The sequence below is a fragment of the Strix uralensis genome, chromosome 6, assembly GCF_047716275.1.
Source record: "Strix uralensis isolate ZFMK-TIS-50842 chromosome 6, bStrUra1, whole genome shotgun sequence".
Lineage (NCBI taxonomy): Eukaryota > Metazoa > Chordata > Aves > Strigiformes > Strigidae > Strix > Strix uralensis.
The window spans coordinates 45,636,747-45,662,451 of NC_133977.1; the positions used below are offsets into that span (position 1 = coordinate 45,636,747).

At 39.1% G+C, this 25,705-nt stretch overlaps 1 protein-coding gene across 8 annotated transcripts in view; it reads left to right on the plus strand.

Moving 5' to 3' along the window:
* TANC1 (tetratricopeptide repeat, ankyrin repeat and coiled-coil containing 1) overlaps window positions 1–25,705 on the plus strand; it is an 88,858-nt gene that overhangs the window by 11,398 nt on the left and 51,755 nt on the right. For 2 of the 8 annotated variants that reach the window (XM_074873930.1, XM_074873929.1), the window contains exon 2: window positions 13,535–13,609. The exons of 2 other annotated variants lie outside the window; for them this stretch is intronic. In XM_074873930.1, coding sequence (XP_074730031.1) covers window positions 13,549–13,609 — 61 coding nt within the window. In that variant the 5' untranslated portion in view covers window positions 13,535–13,548. Of the gene's footprint in view, window positions 1–1,312; window positions 1,328–1,798; window positions 1,946–13,534; window positions 13,610–16,987; window positions 17,068–18,960; window positions 18,982–25,705 lie in introns of those variants that run through there. 4 more of the 8 variants (XM_074873927.1, XM_074873932.1, XM_074873933.1 and 1 more) reach the window with 4 other exon arrangements.

Below are 25,705 nucleotides of genomic sequence, written 5' to 3' on the forward strand. Positions count from 1 at the left end.
AAATGTTACTCATTTTGGTCAGGTCTAATTTTGGAAAAGATTTGTCTGTGTCTGTGATTTGTTTTTTTTCTCCTTTTTTTCTTGTTTTTTTTCTCCTTTTTTTCTTGGTTTTTTTTCTCCTTTTTTTCTTGGTTTTTTTTCTCCTTTTTTTCTTGGTTTTTTTTCTCCTTTTTTTCTTGGTTTTTTTTCTCCTTTTTTTCTTGGTTTCTTTCTCCTTTTTTTCTTGGTTTTTCTCCTTTTTTTTTCTTTTATATCAAGGCTGATAAGAGCTTGGTTGGTGTTCTTTGGACTGAAAAGGAACGAAAGTGGCTGCTTTGCAAGATCTGAGTTACGAATACACATCTTAAATCTGAAAACAAGACTCCATACAGGCACATAACTGGATAGGTTTATGTAGTATTTTTTTACATACAGGATTTCTCATCTGCAGTATTTGGCAAGTTGAAAGTGTTAGGCAAGTTGAAAGTGAAACTTAATAACTTTATCCCCCTTGCTATTGGTTTATGTTTCCTTCTAATAAAGTATTTTATGATATTAAATCCCTTCACATGGGATCACTTCCTGCCCTTGAAGTTTTAAGGTGGTTGAAATAAACAGTAATTTACTTGTTTCTGTATGTGAGCTGTAGCCTAAAAGCCACAATAAACAAGCAGATGGTAGTTCGCCTGTCTCAGCTGCAGTAGTTCATTTGCTAGGCTTATGGATTTTAGTGATATTTAGTAAGCCTAGGAAGGTTAAGTCATTACTATTCAACCTCACTGGGTGGACCTTATAATCTTCTCAGCAGTGACATGAGGTAAATAAATGTAGCCCTTGGCTACTCACCCATCGTGTGACTGGAGAACTTGTCCATCCTTTGTGGGGAGTCTGAGTAGAAATGGTATGACTTAAACAAAACTGAGTTTTGGTTAAGCCAGTTCTATCCTGGATTATGGTTGTAGACAAATTTTGTCTCTGCTGTCTGATGAGGAAGCACTGACCATCTTAAAAGAATGACCTATACCAAACATTGATAATAATTCAACTGTCATGATGTAATTTTGCTGTCTGCTAAATGAAATTTGGTCTGTTTCTCCTATGGAGGAGAGTGTAAAAATTGCACACGCAGCTGGAGGAGGCAGCCACGTGAGAGTGAAAGTGTAATGGATCCAATGTGCCAGGTAGTGCTTTGGATCAGCTGGTAGGATTACGTTGCGATGCAGACGTGAAATGAGCTGTCATTGGGCTCAGAATTCTCATGTGGTGAAGGCATCACTCCTGGTGCTGTGGGAGAAACTGTATTTTTCCCTTTGCTGCAGCACAAAGAAGAGAGGATCCCTGATCAGAAGTAGGTGTTGTAGCCCTTTGAAAATCCTGCCTAGAATTATTACAGATTTGATGTGTGGCCAGCTGGTTTTGTACTGTTATATGAAGTTTGTAGCCTGTGCTGGCATGATAGATTTTTTGCAAAGTAGGTATTACTTCTGGCTATTGCTTGTTTTTAGCACTAAAAATATTTGTTACGTCTAGATTGCTTTCTTCTGCTTCTTCCCCCACGTAACTATCTAGACCATGGTGATTCCTTAATAGTACATGTAGTTTAACAGGAGCAGAAGCAGCTTGCTTAAATACAAATTGCAAAGACTAACCCACACAGGCTGCTGTTGAGCCTTGTTTTAGTAATAGGGGAACCCACAGCTCTTCTACTGGATGTACTGGAAACTGCAGTGATGCCTGAACAGTCCAGAGGTCCAGTCTGTTAAAATGTCTGTTAATGTAGATACCGATGTGCTATCTGTCCCCATTCTCGCTTTGCTAGATCGATCCTGTCTTCCGTTTCATGGGCCATGAAGCAGTGTCTGGAATTGCAGCAGTGTGGAGGAAGCAGGTTTAAACTGAAGTGGAGTGGTGGGCTGAAGGAAAGGGGTTTTGCCTGCAAAGCTTCTTGAACTGCAGCCTGGATGAGGTAAGGTGGATGCATTTGGCGTTGCATTTACTTCTGGCTGTTCAGAGTGAAGGGTTGTGTTGTTTTACAAGCAGCTTGTTGATCATCCTAGAAATCAGGACTGTATCTAGGACAGCTGGGAAACTGGAGATGCATTTTATTTCTGTACTTCTCATGTGTGCTTTCTGGAGAGGGCAGTGCTGCCGTAACCTAAGCATGCAACAATTTGGTAAAATAAGACTTGATTACTGTGAGTTGGGTCAAGATTTTGGTTAGAACAATCTCTGTCTTCCTTTCATTTTCTGTGTGCTGGTAAAGCTGAAATGGCAGTTTCTGACCTAGTTTTGATCTAATTTTAGGCTCCTGATTTTCTGCTGACATAGTGTGTGCAGGGTGTCACTTCTGCCAGCTGGGAAGTGATGAGTTTCCTTGCCTACTGTTTTGACCCTTTCATAATTGATTTTAAAGTGGGGGGGCTTGTCACTTTTTCTGTGTTTCACATGGGAGGATGGAGAGCAATGGGTTGAAGGTGGCCATTATGAAAAGGCAAGGAAAATAGATCTACGGTTATATTTAATTTTCCTTTGCTCACTCCTGCCTCAGTGCAGACAGTGTCTGTGACATCCACTGGTTCCTAGGGGTTGCTGCCTGGAATGCTCATAATGGTGTTTCCTCAGGACTGTTTTTTTAAACCTTGTGACCTTACTTCATTCTAGAATGCCTCTCCAAATAGTGACCTTCCACTTGAAGGAGGGCCAACTTCTTTTTTTTTTTTTTTTTTTGAAACCTTTTTATTGAGGATTACTGCTGAAGACAAGTAGCAAGCAGTCTTACTCTTCCCCACCCTTCATTATTCTGCTCTCACCACACCCACCCACCTTCTTCTTGCCCCTGAAGCAAAAACTTATTTTGCGGCATAATCTGTGTACCCTGATCCCTGTCTTGCAAATCCGGAGGAGAGGAGAGGTAATTAATTGAATTTAGAAATAAAAGGCAATGGCATGATAGAGGGTAATTTACTTCTGCGATACCTAAAGATAAAATTGAAGGGAGAAGACAGTCCTGGTGAAAGTGGAGCTGGGCTAACTGAGACAAGACTAGGAGAGCACGGTGGATCTTTTGATCCTTTGAAGAATTTGGCGTTGTCTTGTAAATGACAAGAGCTAGAGGGGTGATGTTCAGATAGAAGCCTAAATAGCAAGGATAAATTAGATAAATTCAGTAGGGATGAGAAGCCGGGGGGTTTTGTTGGGATTTTTGGGTTTTGTTTGGTTTGGGTTTGGTTTTTTTTAAGTCATAACTGAAGAAAGGAGAAGTTCTGTAGAAAATGGTTGAAGGTGGTGGTCTTGGCATTTTCTCCGGAGGGACTCAGCAGAGTGGGAAGAGAAAGGGAAAAATAAATTTGTCTACACCTTCTTTGTGGTCAGATATTTTTCATATGAGAAACAGCTGCGAATCTTTAAGATTTTATGGCTCCTCTGTTGACAACTGCTGCTCCCTTTCCCCAGTGTAGACAGGCAAATGGCTCAACTGATGATTCTTATCCACATCATTGCTGAATCGCTCAGGTTAGTTCAAACAGGTGCTTATGACCTTTGAAGTTAATATTTCTGACCTGTGAGTGCTCTTCATCTGCCTCAGTGCAAGATCAGTTTCTTCAGCGCTTTGGGGCAGTAACAGGTAGCTGGGGAACAGTAATCTTTAAAACCCATAAACAGTCATTTCTGCAGTATCTGCCAAGAACTGTTGGACAAGTGAAGAGACAGTCTTCTCCTCTGTGTTGGCAGTCCTCAGAGGCACTGGCCAAAATAAGCAGCAGCAGGGTAAAAGAGTAGCATAGCAGAAAACAGGGTGACTGCAGGATGGAGTAGGTATGTCTGTGACATCTGGGAAGTCAAATCTAGAACCAGACTGGTGGGAAAAAGCTACTGCAAAAGCACATTCCAATAGCTAACATGGTAACGAGGTTTTTCTTGCGCTTCCTCATCTTTCACCTCTTTCACTGTATTTTAATAGTGCTTCAGGGCATAATTCCACTATTTAGAAGTGAGCAGCAAATTGGAAACCTCGGTGTTCTTTTGCAGTCTCCTATTAAATTGATGCATAGCTTTCAGGGGTGGCAGGTAAGAGTGGGGGGGATGTGGCAAATCTCATAGGTAAGATAAATAATAATTAGATTATTGAGTGAACAACAGATGAAACAAATGCAGTGTAGCTGGTTGGTTTCCTGCACGTATTGATCTTCCTGCATAAGAAATATCTACAAAGGGTAAAGATCATAATTGTTTAGGGTATGGTATTGCAGAAAAATATTTCAATAATAACGGTTTAACTTCAGTGAGCTTGTTTAGATTTGGCTAAATATAGCCCATTGGAAATATCGTATCTGCCATTTACTTTTTTATTGTATGAAGTCAGAGACAGACCTCTTCAGTGTATCTGTTTTATCATTTTCATTCATACATTTGAATAATAATAAAGCAAATATATCTCATCAGAAGTTGTACCTTAAAAAAAAAAGTAGTAAAAAACACTATTCTCTTGTTTTCAGATGTTTTTGTTCATTCTTGAGTTAGGAGTCTCTTAGATCTGGGAACATTCCCTCTTTATTATAAAATGTTAGATAGTGATGACTCAAAATGTATTAATTTTAAAGGATTTTTTTACTTACTGTCTCATCTTGATTTCTGTTACATAAGTAACACCTTGCTGCTTTAAGTATTTTTGTTGTTATTTTTCTCGTTTGAAAAATACAGTTAAACTAAAGGAATTTGAATTTGCCAGAAAAGGGAAATGTTGAAGCTTTTCTGTGTGTAAACAATGAAGTTCTTAATGCATTTGAAGGCAATGAAAGAAGTTGTAACTGAATGTTTTCTGCAAACTTTAGGACTGAATCTTGGAATATTTACAAAATACAAGATGCACTTTTAAAATGCAGCTTTTCTGAGGTATTAAATCCTACACTGAAAGGTGGTTAAGTCCTTAAGTACTGCTGTGCAAATGGTAGAATGACTAAGATGTTCCACCCTTTATTTCTTTGTGGATATATGCTAACTGGTTTTGGGGATTTAAATACGGAGGGAGTGAACAACACAACTTGGGAAGCAGGTAAATGTGGAGTTCAGGGGCATTGGCTCAGGTGGTTACATGCCAAGTAGGATTAGTTTATTTGACCTCTCCAGAAGTGATGAACTGTTGTGCATAGATCTCTGAAAATAACCCACTCTGACAGGTAAGGTGTAAATGTGCCTGCTGCAGACCTGTGGGGAAGGTGGAACAGAAGTTAGGAATGCGAACAAAAGCAGTGAGGCGTCGTGTGACTGGTGTTAGTATCTGTCTGCAGTAGCTATAGCAGGGAAATACTCTCACACAAGAAAGTTGCTGAGTTTTAAGGGAGGCTCACAGGCAGAGTGAAAATGTGGAGATATTTTTTTGCTTTTTGCTTTTCAGAGGGGATTCCCTAGGTAGTGAAGTACTTAATAATAAAAGCTTAGGAATGAAGTAAACTGTTGTGTCTGTCTGTGCTCTGAACTCCTTACATAACCTAGCATTTGTATTTATAAACCTGATCTTGCTTTGGAGTCCATCATTTATGAAAAAAGCTGATGATACAAATTCTCAAATCAAGGGACTTTCCGTCCCTTCCCTTCATGCTCTGAGCATGAGGCAATTGTATGAAATTCTTGTGTATCTAAAGACAAACAGTTGAACTGGTGGGAGGGCAGCACCCGTTTTAAAATGTATTTGACGTGAACTGGGGTGGGGGATCCAGTTTTGTACGTGGCTAACATGATCTTTGACAACTGAAGCAAACGAGTGTCAAGGTATTTTCCTTTATATGTGACATTATTAATATCAACCCTTGGATAACAAGTCCACATCTGGTATCTGTTTTAAAAACTGGAATGATAATATTTTTAAAAGACCTTCAAATCTTTTAAAAAAACAAACAAACAAACCTGGCCAAACAACAAACAGGTGGTTTCAGGTCAGAATTTAAGAATTGGAACCAAGAAAATCTAAACCTGTATTGTTTACCAAAGCAAAACAATTGCAGTAGCTGAAAGTGTTTCTGAAATCTTAGTCAGTGAATAATTTTATTTAAGCTTAGTTGTGGAGAATGAGGAAATACAATATACTTAGAAAAGACAAGATGCCAGCATTACTGGAAAATACCCTATTAATACAAATATCTTTAAAACAAAAGAAGATGCAATATCCCAGGTCTGTTTCAAGGGATGAAGAAATACAGATGTACAGTACTGCTGTTCAGTTTGATCGCTCTTGACGTGTGAAAGATGGGTATGAAGAAATTTTTTAGCTGAAGCTGAAATGCTTTTGGATATGTGTCAGGAAGCTTCACAGTATATACAGAAAAGTTCGGTTTTTTAAAAATAACACACTTTATTTCTAATCAGTGTTTCTAAGCTGTAGTGTTTGGTTCATTTCCTAAATAGCTCACCTACACACCTTTGTGGAATTTGAATGATGTTGTAAAGTAACCAAGGTGTCGGCTTTCAAATGACTTAAGAAGAGTTTTTCTTTTTTTGCACCTTTCAGCTTGCAAATGAACAATAACTGTCACTGTGTTTGCTCTCCTGTTCAGAACCTTTATTGGTTAGGTCTCTCCTGGAGTATAATTGAGATATTGAAAGGTGAATTTCTTTGAAAGCAGTTATCTTTCATTTTTGCATATCATTTTGTAAGGGAGGAGGAGGAAAATGGACTTTGCTTCCAGGTAATAGGCAACTTTTCTATCTACACTTAATGTGTCTGAATAAGCAACCATCTCGCATACCATTTCTGTTCTGTATCGGAATAGATCCTGGTAGAATTGGATGCGCAGTAGGGAAGTTGGCCTCAATTCCAAAAAGAGAAAATCTAGGGTGGAATTGACCTTGATTCCTTTTATTTGATCTCTTACTACCCCCTACTTATATCCTAAGAATAGGGATGACATATGCTGTAAAATTTCAGTTCTATATCAAGCCTTTCTGTTCTGGTTAATCAAAAATTTATACTTGTCGTGTTTGAAAAATAAGAAGAAAGTTAAACATATTACGCAGGTTTTCAAGTGTTCTTTTTTTTTTTTAATTGCTACTCTGTTCTAGCTATATATGTAGAATATCATTCTCAGATTCTGAAATTCATTACAGCTCCAGATCCTACTGTTGCATAATGCAGACTTTCTAACATGGCATATGTTTTTTGTATGGAAAAGAAAAAAAAAATATTTTTATTTAAAAAGCGGGGTGTAATAAATACATTGGGACTTTTATTTTCTTCACTGTCTTAGCTTAGAGGCTTATCTGGGAGAGGATGTTTGACTATGTATTTAGAAAAAATGCTTAGAGTTGTTTTTCTTTCCTTTTGGAATCCGTCAATTAGAATTTTTAGCTCTTGTAGTACTGGGAGGCATATGCCATTTAAAGGAAGAGTGAGTGAGTTAGAATGCACTTTCTACTACAGTGCAGCTGCCTTCTGCAGTGTTTTTATTATGGTCTGTGCCTGAGGTTTTCTTCAGAGACAGAGCCCCTTGAGCTGGCTGCTTACTGCCTCTCTAGGAGTCTGATCCAAGGTGAGATGTGCTGGAGAAAGGGAACATACATGAACCAACCTAAGAGACTGACAGTTGCATTTCCTGCTGTTCCCATGACTCTCCCTCAGTATGTGAGATGAATTTCTCTTCTTTTGAGTGGGGGTTACCCCCTAAAAGCAGCATGTGCCATGTATTGGCCTGTGGGACGGGCAGACTCAAAGCAGTGTAGCACCGATGGCATGGTGCGAAGTGCGCGTGGGCAGTGTCACCAGGTCTAGTTGAAGGCCGGTAACTAGTGGTGTATGTAACTAGTGGTGTATTGATCCCAGGGATCAATACTGAGTTTCATCCTGCTCAGCATCTTCATTAATCACAGAGTGGCTGAGGTTGGAAAGGACCACGGGAAGTCACCTTGTCCAGGCCCCCAGCTCAAGAAGGGTTATCTAGAGCTGGCTGCGCAGGACCATGTCCGGATGGCGCTTGACTACTTCCAGGAGGGAGGCTCCACAGCCTGCTTGGGCAACCTGCTCCAGTGCTTGGGCAACCTGAGCCAGTGCTTGGCCACCCTCACATGAGAAGGGAGCCCTGATGTTCAGAGGGACCCTCCTGTGTTACAGTTTGTGCCTGGTGCATCGATTCCTCTTAACACCCATTATTTTTTTCACTTGACTTTTTTTAAGCTCACATTTCTTCTCTCTTTGAGCTGCTACAGAGGAGGGTTTCTTGTAGCACTGCACTTGTTCAAGATCCTGTAAATGGTGTGTTTATTACCATACTTTCCTTAAGAAAGATCCAGTTCTCTTGCAACAGTGTGATTGTCTTCACTTGCAGTAGTCTCCCCACCCATGATCAGCTCTGTGAAACCAAGCTCTTTCATAATGACCCTCTTGTATTTTTGGTTCTGGTTGCATTACACCACTAAGCTGTATCACTTTTGGAAAAAAAAAATTAAAAATGCATCCAGTTGTCTCTATAGGGGCAGATGAGAGATGCTCTCTGAACTTCAGCAAGACTTCAGGTCGAGTATTTCTTCCTTGTTCATGTGGTGATACCAGCTGAATTTTAATAAAGTCACTATCGTTCTGCAAGACTCAAGAGATTTTAATATGCTTGTAAGTAAAATTTATCCTACAACATACCAACAATATACAACACTGAATAATTTTAGAGGAAATATTAATGTTTCAAAGCCAAGGAGAAGTTAGGGAATGCCAAATTAAGAATGTCGCTGCAGCTGTAATTAGATTTCCCATTCTTCTGCATATGCATTCTGTTTCAGCTTTGAATTTTATGGTTGAACACTGTTTTCTTCACTAAATGCTCTAACAACCTGTGAATGCCTGCTAGTAACATTAAAAGCTACAGTACCCTTGAGTACAATTACCTCAATTGCAATGTACTAAGATGAGCTGAGAAAATTTTCATTTTAAGGAACTGTCAAATTACATATAAAAATGGTTTCCAAAGAATGTAAGACCTTCAGATTTTAATATTACAAGGTGAAGTTTTTCTATCTAGGTTTCTGGAACAAATGACCAGTGCCTGAGTATGAAGCACAAAGTCTGTGTTAGTTCCAGACTCCTACATGGACCAGTATGTTATAGTGTGAAGTGGCTGGAAGGATTTGAGATGAGTGAGAATAGTTGTTTTCAGATTTATTTTTTTTTTTTAAGACTTTTGTACTAAAACTAGAAAGATCCTTTTTAAAATGGTGATCAAGAGCATGGGAAAGAGAACAATGGAGATGGAGCGTACTGGTTGCCGGAAGAAATAACAATGAAGACTTCTAAGAGGGTGGCTGCTAGGTATGAGATGTAGATCACAGCTGTCCTGTAACAGGACTGTACTTCACACAGTTGTGCGATTCAGAAAACATCAAAGCAGCCTGGTGCTTGGGCAAAGAACATTCGCTATAGCGCTTTAATTACTTTGTACAGCCAAAGTACATGCAGCGCACACTGGATGTGTGTGCCCTTGCGGCCAGCGCAGCCTACGTGATCTGCACAAGGAGAAAGCTGCTCTGAAAGAATGCTGCATGAACTTGGGAGGTGGATCACTCAGATTGTGGGAAAAATATGTTTAAGGTGATTGAGCAGTCTTTAGCTGCTGTGTGTCACAGGGACCTTGTGGGAGAGCCAGGAAGAGAAGGGGCTTTCCTGGGCCCCAGCCAGTGCCCTGTGTACAAACAAGGGTTTGGTTTGTGTGTGGACATCCTTTGCACCTGCTGGGTGGGCAGGACATTCTTACAGAATTAAAGTTTCTAGCACAGTTTATGCACAAAAGAAGCACAAATTTGGATTGCATGGTCTAGCCTTTAAATAACTAATTTCCTAATTTTTCGATGCTTGCTCTCACAGTTGGAGTTATTTATGTGTGTATAAGACTTTTTTGTTTAATCTGAAAATTTTAATCCTGTGCTGTTACAAGAAGTAATATTTTGAAATACCTTTTTCCATACCTAATAAAGGCCAATATTTTATAGGGATAGAGGAAAGCTAGCTGTCTGTAACATTAGAATATCTGTAATAATTCAAATAATGCTTTTATACATAATCTTTAATGTAAAGTCACTCTTCCCTCATACTTGTTCAAAACTGTGGAAGATATTCTTAGATTCTTGATTTGTTAATCCTGTTTGAAGATGGATTTGATTTTCAAAAAATAAAGTGTTCACATGACTCTTTCTCAAAACACCCCCAGACTCTATTTAATCAAAAAACTATATTCTTCCTCATGCACTAAATTTCTGTAAGTGATACCAGTTGTTAAAGAAAGGAAAGCTGCTTAAATCTTTAGAGTTTGAACCCTTTTTTTAGTGCTTTTTTCCTTCTTACCTGCAGTTTCATAACTAGCTATTTGATAACTGGTTACAGCTTTCTGATGAACCTTTTTGTAACCTGCCTGTTCCCCCTGGCTGAAGTCTGACACCACAGAAAACAGGTGTGGGAAGGGCTTTTGAAATGCTCAGTACATCCTCCAGCTTGTGGATCTGATACATCTGAAAAATCTTCATTATTAAACAGCTTTTGATAGAATTGGAAGAAAAATAAGCTTTGAAGTTTACAATCTCTTTTTATGCTTGAAGCAGAAGTTTGTGAGGTTTGTGGCTTGTCTTGTGGTTTTGTCCCCATCAGCTGACAACTGTGTCATGCACATGAAATACCTTAACTTGTCTGGATCTTTCATCCTCAGCCTAACACGTCTTACTCCAGCCATAACCAGTTGTGTGTGTTTTTTTCTTGCATATGTCTGTTTCGGAGATAAATATTCTGCTCTTTCCCTTGGGCTGGCAGTTTTCCTGTAGTTTGTTGTCCATACTGCTAGGAAGGTTTTTTTCTTGGTGTCTAAGCTAAATTTTGTCTGCTGCAAAGCAGACACTTAGTACTTGGTCTATCAAGAGTTGATATATAGGATGATTGTTCCCTTTTGTGTAACAGTCTTAAAATACAGAACAGGCTAACGTAGTTAGGTCTCTCCTCAAGTCATCTGCTCTTAAAATTAAACAGCCTTAAGTTGCAATGTCTTGATGCTGATCTCTGGCGTTGCCTTCTCCACTCCCTCCGCCTGCCCAGATCTGAGTCGTGGTGCCCACAGTGGGACACAGGCTCCTCCAGAGGCCTCGTTAGCCCCAGACAGAGTGCAGTGAGGACTTCCTTTGTTTTAAAGGCAGTGTTGGTCTTCATACAATTTTGTAAGTGGTTTATTTTCTCCTACTGTCAAATGGGCTGGTTCCAGCTGATCGTGTCCTAGTCTCTCAGAAAAGTCACTCTTCCTTTTTTTCTAACAGCATACCTGAGGTTGCAGCTTGTCGGTTTCCCTTGTTACTGCTCTTCACGGAAGCTGTTGTGTAAGGCAGAAGTGCTGCTTTTTTCCTTTGCAGAGGTAGAAAGCCTGAGTGCTGGGGAAGGGGAAACAGTTGGGGAACACATGTGATGAGTGAGAGTGGAGATGCAGTTCTTGTCTGTCTTTCTCATCCCCCCAGTAACTGGCTGTTGGGCAACATGAAGTGTATGGTATTTCAAAGGAAGTAACCAGGGCTGCAGTTAAATTTTGGTTCAGGTTGTTCCATTTTAAACTTCTTTTTCTAGTTGTCAGTGCTGTTTGTTAATCTCAGAAGATCCTCTGCTGTTGCGGATTTTCTCTGTATCTAGCTCATCCGGACAAGTGAGGAAGGAAGAACATTTCCTCATGTTACATTTAGTTTTTCTTTCTCATGATCTTGTGGTTGAATTTTAGGAGCTATTTTCTCATTTCCAGAAAATCAAGCATTGTTCGGGGGGGGTGTCATTAACCATGTTATTTCAATCCAGCCTTTTCTGCACTGGTGGACAGATGTGTTGAGAGCTGGCACATAGCCTTTGACTGGAATAGGACTGATGCCGAGTCACTGATACTATAGGCACATAGAGTATATGTTTGAAAAATCGCTTCATTCTTCCCAATTGGCATTCAACGTTCTAGTGTAGTATAGTGATGCTTATCTTCAGAAATTTATTTACAGTTTGTATTCCATAAATAATAATAATTTGCTTCCTTTTAGTTTATTCAATTTTTCAGTTACATGATTCAATTTTGGGGGTGTTTTTGTGGGCTTTTTCAATTTTTTTTAATGCTGAAACTGGAGAGGGCTGCTTAGTTACATTCTTTGGGAAACACCTGAAAATACTATAGGACTTGTTTCACTCCTGTAGTTTGCAGAGAGATAGTATTAGCAGAATGTCTTTTTTTCCCTGTGTGTAATCCTTAGCGGGTACGTCCCCTGAGATGCAGAGCACAGAAGATGGTGCGTTGGCTGCCTGCTCACCCTGTGGTGTGGGATACTAAGGAGTGTAACTCCTTGGTACAGCTTGCTCCAAATGTTGCCTGGCCGTGTGTGTGTGCACAGCCGTACCTGTGTGGAACCGACCCGGGGATTTGTGCGTGGAATACAGTTCAGGCTCTAGAAACCTTCCAGTTTTCCAATTAGTATTAGTTGTATGTGCTTCAGTTATTCAGAAAGCTTAAGAACTCTGTTGTGCTGATTTTTCTGTTTCTGTTCTATTTCATAGTAAGTGAACTTTCTGAAGAATCCATGTTTTTTGGATGGAAGATTTTTGCTTTTCCTGTTGATCTCATATGGTTTTTAGGGTAATCCATTACATAAACCAACATAGTCAGATTACGCCCCCCACCCCCCCTTGTTGCATATTCTGTACTGCAAGTTTTCTAAAATGAGATATCTTTGGAATTTTTCAATAGAGAAAACAAAGGAAATTAGAATTTATAGATGCTCCAGAAAGCTTTTTGAGAAAGAAGTGCTCTTCATAATTCCTTTCATTCCATTTTCCTTGCTTTGTAGCTGAAGATAGTTATCTGAAACAACGGTCTTCCAGGTTTACATCCCAAATATTATTTTTCTTGTAATTAATAAACCTCTGAAATCTGCAACTGCTGCTCACTTGAAGTTGATTGTTAGAGTTGAGATATGGAAGACAGAAACGCGTGTGCGCTCTGGCACGGGTCCGTGGGCACGTAGGCATATACGTAGCAGGACAGTGATGTAGGGAATTTGTTCAGCATTTTCTGTGCTGGCTGGCCATGCACTGTGTACAGGTGAGGACAGTTGTGGGGTGACACTGCGTCCTGTTGTCACCCATCTGCTTACGCTCCTGCCGTTTGGAGTCTCCAGCCCCATAGCAGGTTTCAAACTGCTCCCCTGGCTGCGTGATGAACTCCGCTCAGGAGTTAGACCTTAATTCTGCTTTATTTTCACCGGAGTGTCTTACAGTAACTTACACAGGCTTAGCCTTATAACCTTAATTATATGTGGAATGTGGAGAATGCTGTATTATTTTTCTGTATAAGAAGACAGTGAACTTTAATTGCTTAGTTCAAGTATTAAAACATTCCTTATGCATCAGCACTTTGCTTAACTAAGCTACATCGTAAAAAATAAATGTAACTACTGGAACGTTTCTTCTGATTACCTCACTGTTTTATTTGTATTGAGCCTGTCTTTATTGTGTTTGGATTTGTGTGAATGGATATTATTAATGTTGCATTTATTTTTGTTTCTTTCTGTTATCCTTTAGGAGCAACATTTAAAATGTTAAAGGCAGTTTTAAAAAAGAGCCGAGAGGGTGGAAAAGGGAACAAGAAAGACTCAGGTATGACTATTAATAAAATATTTTGTAACGTAGCTGAGTTGTGCATTATAAATCCAGCAATTAAATGTATTCTGTTGCAGCAGCGATGCCCACTTTCAGGGCAGCGGGTGCATCCTGTTGCAGTGGCCAGCTGCAGGGAGGTCTGCAGGCCACCAGCCCCACCTCTCTGCTGACATGCAGGGCACCAGTACCACCAGTAGAGGGTCTGCAGCTTCCTGGAGGGTGCATCCAGCGCCCTGGTCCAGAATCGCTGCTGGGAAGGACGAATGAGGCAGCTTGCTCTTGGTTCCTGCCATAGAAATGCTGAGAGCAGGCTGCGTGCATTGTCCTGCCAGCCTAAACACGAGACCAGAGGTTCAGAACCCGGAACTACTGAAATATACTTTAAACTACTTATTTTTAAAAAAACCATTATGTGTTATGGGTGATAGAATTTTTATTATTAATGTATTTAGAAAAAAATTATTAAAAATAAATTTAGTGAAAAGTTTTTAAGATGGTTATCAAGGTTATGTTCTCATTTTTGCTTTAACTACAGACATTTTTGAAGGTGAAATTAATCAAATTTTACTTTCAAAAAATACAGCTTATTTTACTATTAATCATAAATTTAGTAGGCCACTACTCACCTGTATTACCTTTCAGGAAGAAGGGTAACTCAGGACTCTTAACTGCCTTTTTTGAGGGCAGAGAAGGCCCGGCAGCGCCCTTTGGGAAGGGATGGTAGTGACAGAAGTGCAAGTGTTGGTGGCCGAGTATTACACCTGCCTGCCCTGTGTGGGGCATGCCAAGGTCTTGCTGCAGTGCCTGGAAAGCTGATAGACCTGAGTGACAGTTGCCTTTTCTTCACAGTTAAATTTTTAACTTCAAACTGTTAATGTAGACTAACACATCTGATTTTCTGATGAGTTAGATCCTAATTTATCTGTAAATTTATGCTCTTTGGCAACACAAATTTATTACTCCCAGAATAAAAAATGTAAACCCAAATATTCCTTTAGTGTGTTAAGTACAGAATGTAGTATAGACAGCCACATTCACGTTAGTCAGAACCTTTAAAACAATGCAGTCCTATTTTGATAAGCCAGTTATACACATATCTTGCATCGCAGCTTTTAAAGCTGTACTGAGTTATACTGAGTCCTCCAAGGGAGGGTATTTTAAGTGTTCTCTTGCAAAAAGCAGTTCTGTGTTCATCTGGCAGGTAGCATGTTCTTCAGGAAATTCTTGTGGCCTTCTGAAGTTTGTACTCTACCACGGTTTCTTTCTAAGTGACTGAACGATGAGAGCTATCCTGGAAAGAAAAAACACTGACACTAGATCAAAGGTGCACAGAAGTGATCACAGAGCAAGACAAGAGGCATCCTGTTAATTTTGTATGTACTGCTGACTTGAAGTTACCAGCTGGAGTTGTTTAAACATAGTGGGTTAAAGATTCCTGTGGTGAGGCTTTCAGTGGTACATTTTTCCTTAAAATGCTAGATGGAAATTGGTTTAAGCTCAAAAGGAAAATCAGGCTGTTTGGAATGGAGCTTTGACCAGGCTTTGATTAAAATCTGAAGCTTGAAAAGCCTTTTTCCTTTAGGTCAGAAAACACATATTATTTTTATTTTAGGATCTCATCACATCTGTCTGGATTAATGTGTGCAAAAGAAAGGATTTTCTCCCTTTGTTTTTACAAATACAATGCTGCTGTATTTCTGAACACCAAGGGGAGTGTTGGAGTGTGGGAGTTTTTTTGGTTTGGGTTTTTTGTTTTGTCTTTTAAGCAAAGCTCTAGAGTTTCATGTATGAATTGAACGTTATGGAAACCAAGTTTTGGGAAAAATCAGTGATAAATGCCTGGCTGGTGAAAGATAGAGTAAGGAGGAGCGCAGGAACTGCTTTTTAAAAGGAAGTAATTAATTCATACAGTGGATTCCAGAGATTTTAGCTTATTTTGTATTTGAAGATGTTGTGAAAAGTTTGAAGAGAAATGTGTGTGTTCCATTCTGTGTTACATTCAGGACTTCCTATAAAGTTGTGTTCAGTTTAATAGGTTTTTTTTTTTGTTCCAAAGGACCTTTGAGTTCTTCCAGCTGTGAAGGCATTTCTCAGCTTTTAGAGAAGATGTGAAGCAAGGCAAAGAACATTGGTCTTTGTAGAGCTTATTTTTTGTTCACTCCTGTCCCTGGTCCTTAATGAGACAAAGAGAAATGGAAATTCTTTTAATTGTACAGTTGTCCCATTTCATGGCCCTTCAGGTCCTTAATAACAACAACAGCTCTTAAAATTTACTACTCTCTAAAGAACTGTGAAGAGAGTGAAAATGTGTGCTGATGATGGAAGCTGACCTGAGAGACAGTGTGAACACACCCACCCTAGCCACCATTTACAAGAGTAGTACAGTAGTAAATGTAGATGCTTCTTTCAGCTTTGTGGGCACATAGATTCAACTTTTTTGCTGACAAAGTTTTGAAAAAGTTTTCAGGTTTTTCAGAGCTTCAGAATGTAGCAAGAAGTAGACAAGAGAGCACAGCTCAGTAGTGCCAAACTGAACCCCATCAGGAAGACTTCTGTGATCTGTTTTTAATACCGACCCAGTTTAGGATTAATGCTGAACAGCTAGCAGGTAGTAAACTCTTCAGCTGCCATAGCCATGTCAGAGCTGAGGTAGGAAGGTGCTCGCAGGCTTCTGCGGAGGTGCCTGATAAATCTGTCACACTTTGCCTCCCGGTGGGCAGAGGAGGGACGCTGAGGTGTTGAATTGCAGCTGGCAGCAGCAACACCTGCACGTAACTCCGGTAGCCACTTGTGATTGTCTCACTATGGCTGAAGTCACGGTGGAAGAGGTTTAGGCCAAACTGCAGTAGCTTATTCCTAAACTGAAGTAACCCTGCTGTCCCACGGGTTTCCTTGTGCATAAAAGGAACGCCTGGAAGTCTGTGTAATTCAAATCTGAGTGGGATGATTCCTGTTTTACTGAATAGAACTTCCTGTTTGTGCATTAACTATATCTTATTGGTTTTACATCTGTTGGCCTTGCGGAACCAGGGCAAATAGGAATGGGTTTTTTGCTCCTGCACTGAAGGCACAACTGTAGTATTAAAAAGTATGTAAAAGGGTTAAAGAACAAAAAGAAATTAGGACTTTTTTTAAAAATAGCTTGTATGGATTTTAATGTTAGAATTTGCTCATTTGCCCTGACATAAGAGCTGAAGCTGTGCATAACATTTTTGAAATCTAGCTGCTGAATATGTTAATTATAATTTTTAATAACTTTTTAAATTCAGGGTTATCTTGAAGATTGCAGGAACTAATGCTGATGCTTTTGGGAGAGACTGAAGTGCTGTGCTAAAGACTGGTTGAAGGTCTTTATATAACTTCTGCCCTGATCAGGGGGAAGACTGTCATGTGGGAATATCACTTTTGGCTGGAAAAACGGCACCTCCGCCTGCTCCAGTAGCAGTATGCTAGCGGTACGTAGCTGGGCTCAGGTCCTGCGGTCGCTGCAGTAATAATTCTTTCTTCTACAGTTGTTTTACTAAAATGGGTTTATTTAGATGTGGCTGGGAGGCACTGATAGGTAGGTGACTGTTGTAGGATTAGGCAAAATCTAAATGAAGCAAAATTTGTGTGTTTAAACACGCACATACGTAATTACATACGTGATTGAGTATCAGTATGTGCAAACATACCTGAAGATGGGTGAGAGCAGTGCTGACAGCACGTCCTTCAGGCAAAGAACAACTTTCCAAAACAATACTTACTAAACTTACTTCTAAACGTGGATCTGAAGACAAGGTAGTTGCTATTGTATTTAGGTAAACTGATGTGCCAAAGAACAGAATTTCAAACAAGCCAATTTTTTGACCCAGGCATCCAACTTTTTCTCCATCCATCTTTTTTTTTCAGGTCGTCTGCAATGTGAAGCAAACCTGTCTTTGTACCCCCTCAGACATAGTTGTTTCTGTTGTATGGAAATAAGTATCTGTGAATTGATTTTGTTTTGTCTTGTCTCCCTTCCTTCCATTAAAGTGATCTACATACTTGGTAAAGGACAGAACTTGAGGGGGAAAAACCCACAATCTGCACCTGTCACATCAAAGTAACGGAAAACTATTTTTTGAATGTTTGGAACCAAGCAGGAAGAGGGAAATAAGAACATTAATTTTTGTGTCCTGGAAAGTAATCAGTGGTTTTATATCATCCCATGTACACCGATCTGGAAACGTACAGCAGTTGCTCTCTCAGTTTCCCTTTGTTTCTCAAGGTTTTCATTCGGTCTCAGAAACAAAGTAAAGATTTGGTGTTTTCTCTTCTTTGTCAGGTTATTATCATCAAATAAATATTATCTCCTTAAATTCTGAAGGAGTTCCAAGTCCTTTAAAGATTCCTTAGGTGTCTTTTTAGTAGGAAGCAGCAGATCTAGTCTTTTTGATTGGAAGTCTGTTAGTGTAGCTCTCACTGGGCACCCATTTTCTTTTCTTACTCTTTGCCTTTTGCCTTTGTTTTGTTAATGGGCTTTATTTTCTAGATTTAAGATAAGCTCATCTCTTTGTCTTTATTTTTACCCTGTGTTTCTTTCTAACTGCCTTGGAAATTTCTTTCTGCTCTCCTGTGTTGTTTTCATCGTTGATTGTGGATTGTATGTTTTCCAGTTTCTTTTGTTGAGGTTCTTAAATTCTGGAAGGAGCTGACCTTTTTTACTTTAATATAGCACTGAAACTTCATATCTTGGTGTCACAATTCAAAAAATCAGAGCCAGAAGACGGCTGTTCAAACTCAAGTTCTGCAGGGTTACCTACAAGTCTGTTCTGTGTTCGTGATGAGGTGATAGTGTAAAGAATACAAATAATAAATTTCAGAATATACATAAAAAATACTTTTTAATTATGATTGGTTTAGTAGAAGTTCTACTCAGCTACTCATTCATAAATGCTTGAAAATGCTTCAGAGATAGATTTGTATTAGTATTTCCTGTTGGTTTTATATGCTGCCAGCTGCTTTGCAGCATATAATTATGTTTGTTTTCTTTAACTATCCTAAAGCCAGCAACTTGCTTGCATTCTGGGAATCTGCTTATCTGCTTTTTTTTTTTACTAAGCAAAAGACCATTCAATATAAAATACTTGTAATGTATTTCAACTTGAAAAGAAAATCCTGTATATTAAATTTCTACAAAACATGCTCAGTTATTTCAGATGGCTTTTTAGTAGCATGAGCATTGTCGTTCTGTTGACCCAATATCAGGCCTGAAGGAACACGAATAATGGAAGTATTGTGCTTAGTTTGCAGTGTTCTTCCTGCACTAAATCCCATCAGAAGTTTAACATGAAATGTAGTACACAGTATGCATGAAAACTTCGTTGATTTCAGTAGAAATTAATGTGGTAAGTAGTTGGGACTTTTAGGTTTTCCAGCTTAGAGGCTTGTTAGACATTCTTGTGGTACTCAAATAACAAGAAATAAATTATTATGTCAACAAAAAAAAAGGTAGAGAATCCGGAGAAATGAGATCAGTGGTTTTGATTTGTGGATGATGAAATAAAAGGCATTGAAGTGCTTATGTATTCGTGTGCATTGTACTTTCAGTGATTGTCTTCATATTCAGATTTTTTTAATTTGGGCTACAAAAAAGTTCCTATTAGTAAGTTCTTCTTGGATCTTGTTTGATTCTCCTGTAGATCAGACTTAAGTTTTTGCAATACTGTTTTGAGACTTAGTTTCCTTTGGTTTTCCTTCTTCTTGTATTCCAGTATCTTTATATAAGTAGCTTTGACCTAAATAGGAGTGTAAAAAGCTTTTGAATGTTAGGATAGAATGGATGCTTTTGGTTCTTCATTATGTTCTGCTATAGATTGGCATACTCTTAGTTGTATGCCTTGCTCTTTATCAACATTTTATACAGGTACAATTAAGATTGAGATTATACTTAGTATTCTTTTTGAAAAATAAAATGGCTTTCAAATGCATGAGCTGTGATCGTTTGTATGATGTTCTGCCATTCTAGTTTTTCTTTCTCCTTTTACTATTAGCACTAGCACAGCACTTTGATAAACATAAATGTGCTTAAATTCACTGACACAATTTTTTTTTGGCTAATGGCAACTAAATTGCTATTTTAAGATAGAAGTGAAGTTGCTATGCAAGAAGGCCTGATCTCTTATTGGGACCCACTACTTGATCATTATTTTAAAATTAAGTCTTTTCGGAGTTATTTCCCTGTAGCAGTAATGGTTCGACTCTCAGCTGCACTTGTTTAGTTAAATGCATATTTGACCCCCACCCTTCTTGCATTATGTCTTGTTAAAACATTTCTGTCTGACTAATACACTTGTAACCAAGCTGAGAGCATCAGGAGCTTTAGATCCCCTTCTGGCAAATTGAAAAGCTTGAAATCATTAAATAAAATAAGTTTGCATATTAAAACTAAATGTGCAAATTAAGCTGGCTTTTTCTGTCCAAGCTCTTTATGATATTAGGCTTTGAATTTTAAGTGCAAAGGGACTTTGTGGTGCATAAAGTACACATCCACTAGCTAGAACATTGAACTTGTACTGGAGTACTTTCAAGCTTCAGTGTGACTTTGTGTTGTTACTCTAAAAATATCTTGCAACAGAAGAAGCATTGTTTCATGCTTAAAATATGGAGCTGTTTTTGATTATTCTGTGTTGCTTTGCCCACTTTCTGTGGCTGTTGACAGTTATTTAAGATGTTAAACTATTTTTTTTTTGCTGAGCAGGGAGTAGTTAATGTGGTTGAATGTCTTTTCCCAGAAGCTAATTCCAGTGATATATCCTATGTACATATAAATGAGGAAAAAAAAAAAAAAATCCTGCCCTTGAAACAGATGAATAGAAATTACTTCAGTGGTCCTAATAACCTCTATTTATCACTGTTTTCTTTAAAAATTGGTTGGTTATTTAAGTAAGCGCTACAAGAGAACACTAGTATTTTGTGTACTGAAAAAGTAATCCAGAGTTCAGAAATAAATGCCAGAAAGTGAGCAAATAATGTCAAATACGAGCATAGTTGGCAAAGACTGTCCATTTGGAGCTTTTATTCTGATCTTTACTTGGTTTGTTTCTGACTCAATGCACTTCATTACTTCTGTTACTCAGGCCATAATGAATTTTCCATCCATTCCAGGCTAGTTTCTCCCTTTTTCTGGTCTCTCCAGAGTCCTGAGAGCAAAAGAATTAAATGTTGATCTTCCCTAATGCATGTATTTTACATGGCAGAGGCCTGTTTCCTTATCCCAGAAGGCTGGCTGATGAACTGCATCACTTAATGTGAGTTTTTCTTCAGCTCCTGCTCGGTGTTGGTGTAGTGTGAGTGGTCATCCTGACTGGAAAGGCCAGGTACTTGGCTCCTCCTGGATTGCCTTCTCACCAGGTTGGGCTGCCTGTGTACGTACAAGTACACACACAGAGAAGCATTTTAATTTTGAAAGACACAGATCCTTTAAAGGGCAATTATTAGTGTTTTGCAATTAAAATAAAGCACCGTATACATAGCCACTGAACCATGCTACAGAGTTCTGTCTACAGTTGCCTGTCAATTCTATTGAAAAATAGGATGGGAATGGAACATAGAAGAAAACTGGTTTTTAAAATACCAAGCCCACTGTTGTTGGTAATCCTTAAAAAGTTTCTTACTACTTTAATGTAGTGATGCCTCGTTCTGGAAAGTGCTTTCCAGCTGTATGGCTTTCCTCATGCCATGCAACGTTAATTTCTTTTTCCCACTCATAATTTCCTTCTGAACTGGTCTGTAAATTCTCATCTTTTCTTAACATTTGTTAGGATGAAACACATCCTGCGAATCAGAATAAAGTTTAATAAGACCGTCAGTAGTAACGTATAAGCACGTCTGACTGTTGGATATCCCTGTTTGCAGAGACGGTCTGTCTTTTCATAGCGCTGTGTGTGCGTTGAGGTTGGTACAGTTTGCTAACTGTGCTGCTTTTCAAAACTCGGCAGTTTTCACAGAGGTATTGTGGGGCACTTGGTGTGAAGAGAACAGAAGCCTCATATGAAGCAGCTAACAAAATAACCAGGCAATAGTTATTGTCATTGCAATCTCTTGCCTGCTCCCCGTGTCAGTGTGATTTAATTCCATCTCAACTCAGACCATTATGCTTGCTCTAAAACAGCAAAGGAATTACACCTCTTAAGCTCACCTTTTAAGCCTTTTCTGGTGAAGACTCTCCACAGAGCTTTGCAGCAGTTTCAGCGGTGGCTGTCACTGCAGGAGTTACCACACAACTGCAGCCCCACGGTTACCCAGGATGGCGTCCACTCGGCTTTTGAGAGGCTCCAGAGGTGGAGACTCTGCAGCCTCGCTGGGCAACCTTTCCCTCTGCTCTGCCACCCTCACAGTTTTTGGTAACAACGAGACGCTGGTGGCTGACAAATTCAATGGTTGCTCTGTTCTGACAGAACTGTCAGGGCAGTTACAGACGGAACAGTTGTGTGCAGGCTGAGACTGAGCCAGCACCAGGCTTAGTGCTGGCTGTGCTCCCTTCTGTAGAGAATAGGGATTTCTTTCACGTTTTCACTGCGTGTTGATCTCTGAGGACTGTCAGCAGAAGCTGGCAGTGGCCGTGGTAGACACGTAGCCCTAGACCAGACCTATTAACATTCTCTCTTCTAAGGACAGTTAGCAGTGGTACCCAGGTTTTTGCCACCTTCTGGCCTCCTGCCCCAAATGTGTGCAGAGTTTACAAAGTGCAAAGTGTGCAACTGTTACATGGCAATTCATGTTAAAATAATCTGAATTCCAACATCTGCACCAGACTCCAGTTCACACATCTTTTGGTAAAGTAGTTCGTATTCTTCTGGTTTCTAAGCAATTTACAGTGAATGAAGAATTAGATGTGTTTTACTATGTTGAATACTGACAGATACACTGTAAAGGTTTTCATTTCAGTTACTCTCTCTATTCAATAGAAGGATTAGTTTAATCTTAAAGTTCAAGTTCTCTTTTAGTATTAGGCTCTACAAAATCATTACTTTAGTCAGTCATCCTTGTATCTTTTTGTGTCTTAAGGTGAGGAAAAAAAAAAGTAGTTTGTTAATCAAATTATGCCTTTCAGTGCATCCCTAGGTGCAACTAAGCTGGGATTTGATTTCCATTCTCAAAGCTTTTTGTGTGTGGTTTTTAAAGCTATTAAGTTGTTTCCATAGTTACTTTGACCACTGAATAAGAACTCTGGTGTTGATTGATGCTTATGAAACTTTTTTGTCCAGAGGCTACTTGGCAGTGGAAAATGTACAACTCGGAGGTTTCAAAAATAAGAAAGTGGGATTTCACAGGACCTTTCCTTATGTTTTAGTTTGACGTTATTAAAAAACTTGTGAGAGGTCATCTTCCTCCTATTCCAGAACTGATGGTTGTCTGTTTTACATTGGGGTAGAGACCAAGAAATGTAATGTAAATTTAAAGTATTGTTCTGGTAGCTAAAATATGTGAAATTACTAATCTTTAACAAATAATTTCAGTTTTCTGTTTGCATCGCTGTGTTGCATCTGGTTATATTTGGGCATTGTAACAGATTGTATTTTGGCAGCTGTTACTCATGCATTTTTCTAGTATTGTTTCCCCAATACCAAGTTGTTGTGTGGAAAGCATAATGTATTACCTTGTGAATCCCACGAGCTCGTTAATTTTGTGTCTGTCTTGTTACATATGTAGAACCAAGTATCTTACGGGAATTTTGCTGTAAGTTGGATGAAGTGTGTAGATTTGGTCATCAGCCCAATTTATACAAAATAGAAAATGCAGAAGTGGGATAAATTAAATGTCCAGGATAGATTCAGAGACTTAGGAAAGGCTGATACAAGCATATAAAATGAAGCTTGCCATCCCGCAGTGTCACATGTGTCATTTAACTGTAGGCTGCCCTAAATGACATCGCTCGTGTGGATCAGAACCTCCCTTCGCGCCGCGCTGCAAGAATACATTTTGTATGTCCATGTAGAGAGCCTGCAGGACCAGGGGGATGGAGGGCCTCTGCCTCTGGTTTTCTCCTGTGACTCGGGGGTGACAGAGGGCCGGATTTGTGCCTGTGGCTGGGGCACTGAGGGAGGGCTGAGGTGTGTGGGTGCTGTCGGTCCCCTTGATTCTGCTGTGTAGGGCATGTGGGGCTGGTCTGTTAGCCAGCACCACCTCGAGTTACCCTTGTGCTGGAAACGTCCTGGAGGAGCTGCCTGCTGTTCCGTAGCACCCTAAACACCTTTCATTTATAACATGCTACTTCTGCTTTAGTAGCATACCTTACTGTCTGACCATCGCCCAGCAGCCCTGAGGGTACCGTGTCCTCAGAGGCTGAAGCCCCTCTGGTTGGGTTTTCTCAAGGTGGTCTTTCAAAAGAGCTGTTGTATCTTAACAGCATGGGCACGTGAGTGACAATAAGCAAAAGCATGTTGTAAAATTAGGAAAATAAGTGATTGAAAAGGAGAATTTCTATAGTATGCGTTCTGGATTTTTGTTTTTTAAGTCATACTGCTCTTAGAATCCGCATCATGAAATCCCAGTCTTTGTACCTCTCCCAGCAGGATCTGTGGTGCTGCCAGGAAATATAATAAGAAAAATCAGACTACTGCTGTAACAAAAATTGCTAACGTACAGTGGTATATATATAGACTGTAAAATACCTTTCAAGTTACTGTCATGATCAAATAATCTAAATTTATTGATTAGAGTTATGCCAGTGTATTTAGCCCCATCTAGCTCTCTTCCATGGTGTAACATTTCATACACAACAGAGGAGGGTAAATTAAAATGAATTCAAAAGTCTACTAAGAAGACAATGAATTAAACACTGATTGTGTCGTAGTAAAAGGGAAAATAGGTATTAAGGAACTGTGCGTGCACTTACTAGCTGTGAAGGGGAGAGGAGGTAATTTGTTTGTTGTACTCTCGTCTTTTGCACCCCCTCACTAGCATCCCGGCTTCAGTACTTACAGAAATTCCAAATTACAACCTTGGCAACATATCTAGTAAAAAACTCTTAACAAGAATGCCAGTATTTTCTAATTGTAGTTAGCTGTGTTACCTTGCTACTCCCTTGCTTTTTGCTTATGTTCAAAGGAAAAAATGGAATATCACAAGTTTCTCTGCGTTCTTCAACAATTTACGAAGCAAACTCACATGTACTGTATTGAATAATAAATAATAATATGCCTAATGTTAAATCTGTATTTAAAAAGAGCTATTGTGAAAGTTTAATTTCTAAAAGAACAGAAAAAATCCTTAGCCTCTTGATTTCCACTAAAAGTGAATGGGAACTCAGTAATTTAGATATCTTGGTGTTTCAAATAAATCTCGTATATGTGATTATAGTGCCTAAAATATTCAGTCTTTTTATTTTAAATATATAATTAGGCTGTACTTTTTTTTTAAGAATGGTGTGTTACAGCTGGCTTGCTGAAACATTGAAGCTGCTTTTCTAGTTCTCAGGATTTTAAACCAATAGTTATACTCCTGCAAGTTACAGTGGACTTCAAAAACTAATACAAAGTTACAATTATTTAGCTTTTATTTCCATCTTGACTTGATGAAACTAGAGTTTTTTCCTTAAAATCATTACCTGTTACTGTGAATTTTGTTTGAATAGAGAGAACTTTTGAAAGGTGGTAGTTCAGTTGGTTTCAGAGGAATAAGTTTACAGTTATGAAATGCTAAGAAGTGTTTGAATCTAGCCTAGCATTCAAGGTGATTTATCATACGTAGCCCTTGTGTGGTTCTTGTGAGGAGAGAAGTATGAGTAGAAAAAAACCCTAAATAATCTTAAATACATGCATCTTTGGAAATAGGGAATTAGACTTTAACATTCAGGCATGTTTGCTTTTCTTATCTTCCATGCACACTTCTAAAAAAAGAGAGCGGTAGTTAAATTGGCAAAAATATTTTTACTTTCTCAAAGGGTTGGGTTTGTTTCTTCTGACACAGTGTGGAAGTTCATTGCATGCAGTTGATGCTGCCTGCAGGGGAATGTGGTAGGAGAACAGCTGTTCAAAATTGAAGGCAACAATTGGATGACAGCAGAACGACCAAGAAATACAGATCTTGTAGAGCCACATTTAGCTGAAGTGTTTCCTTACTGTAAGA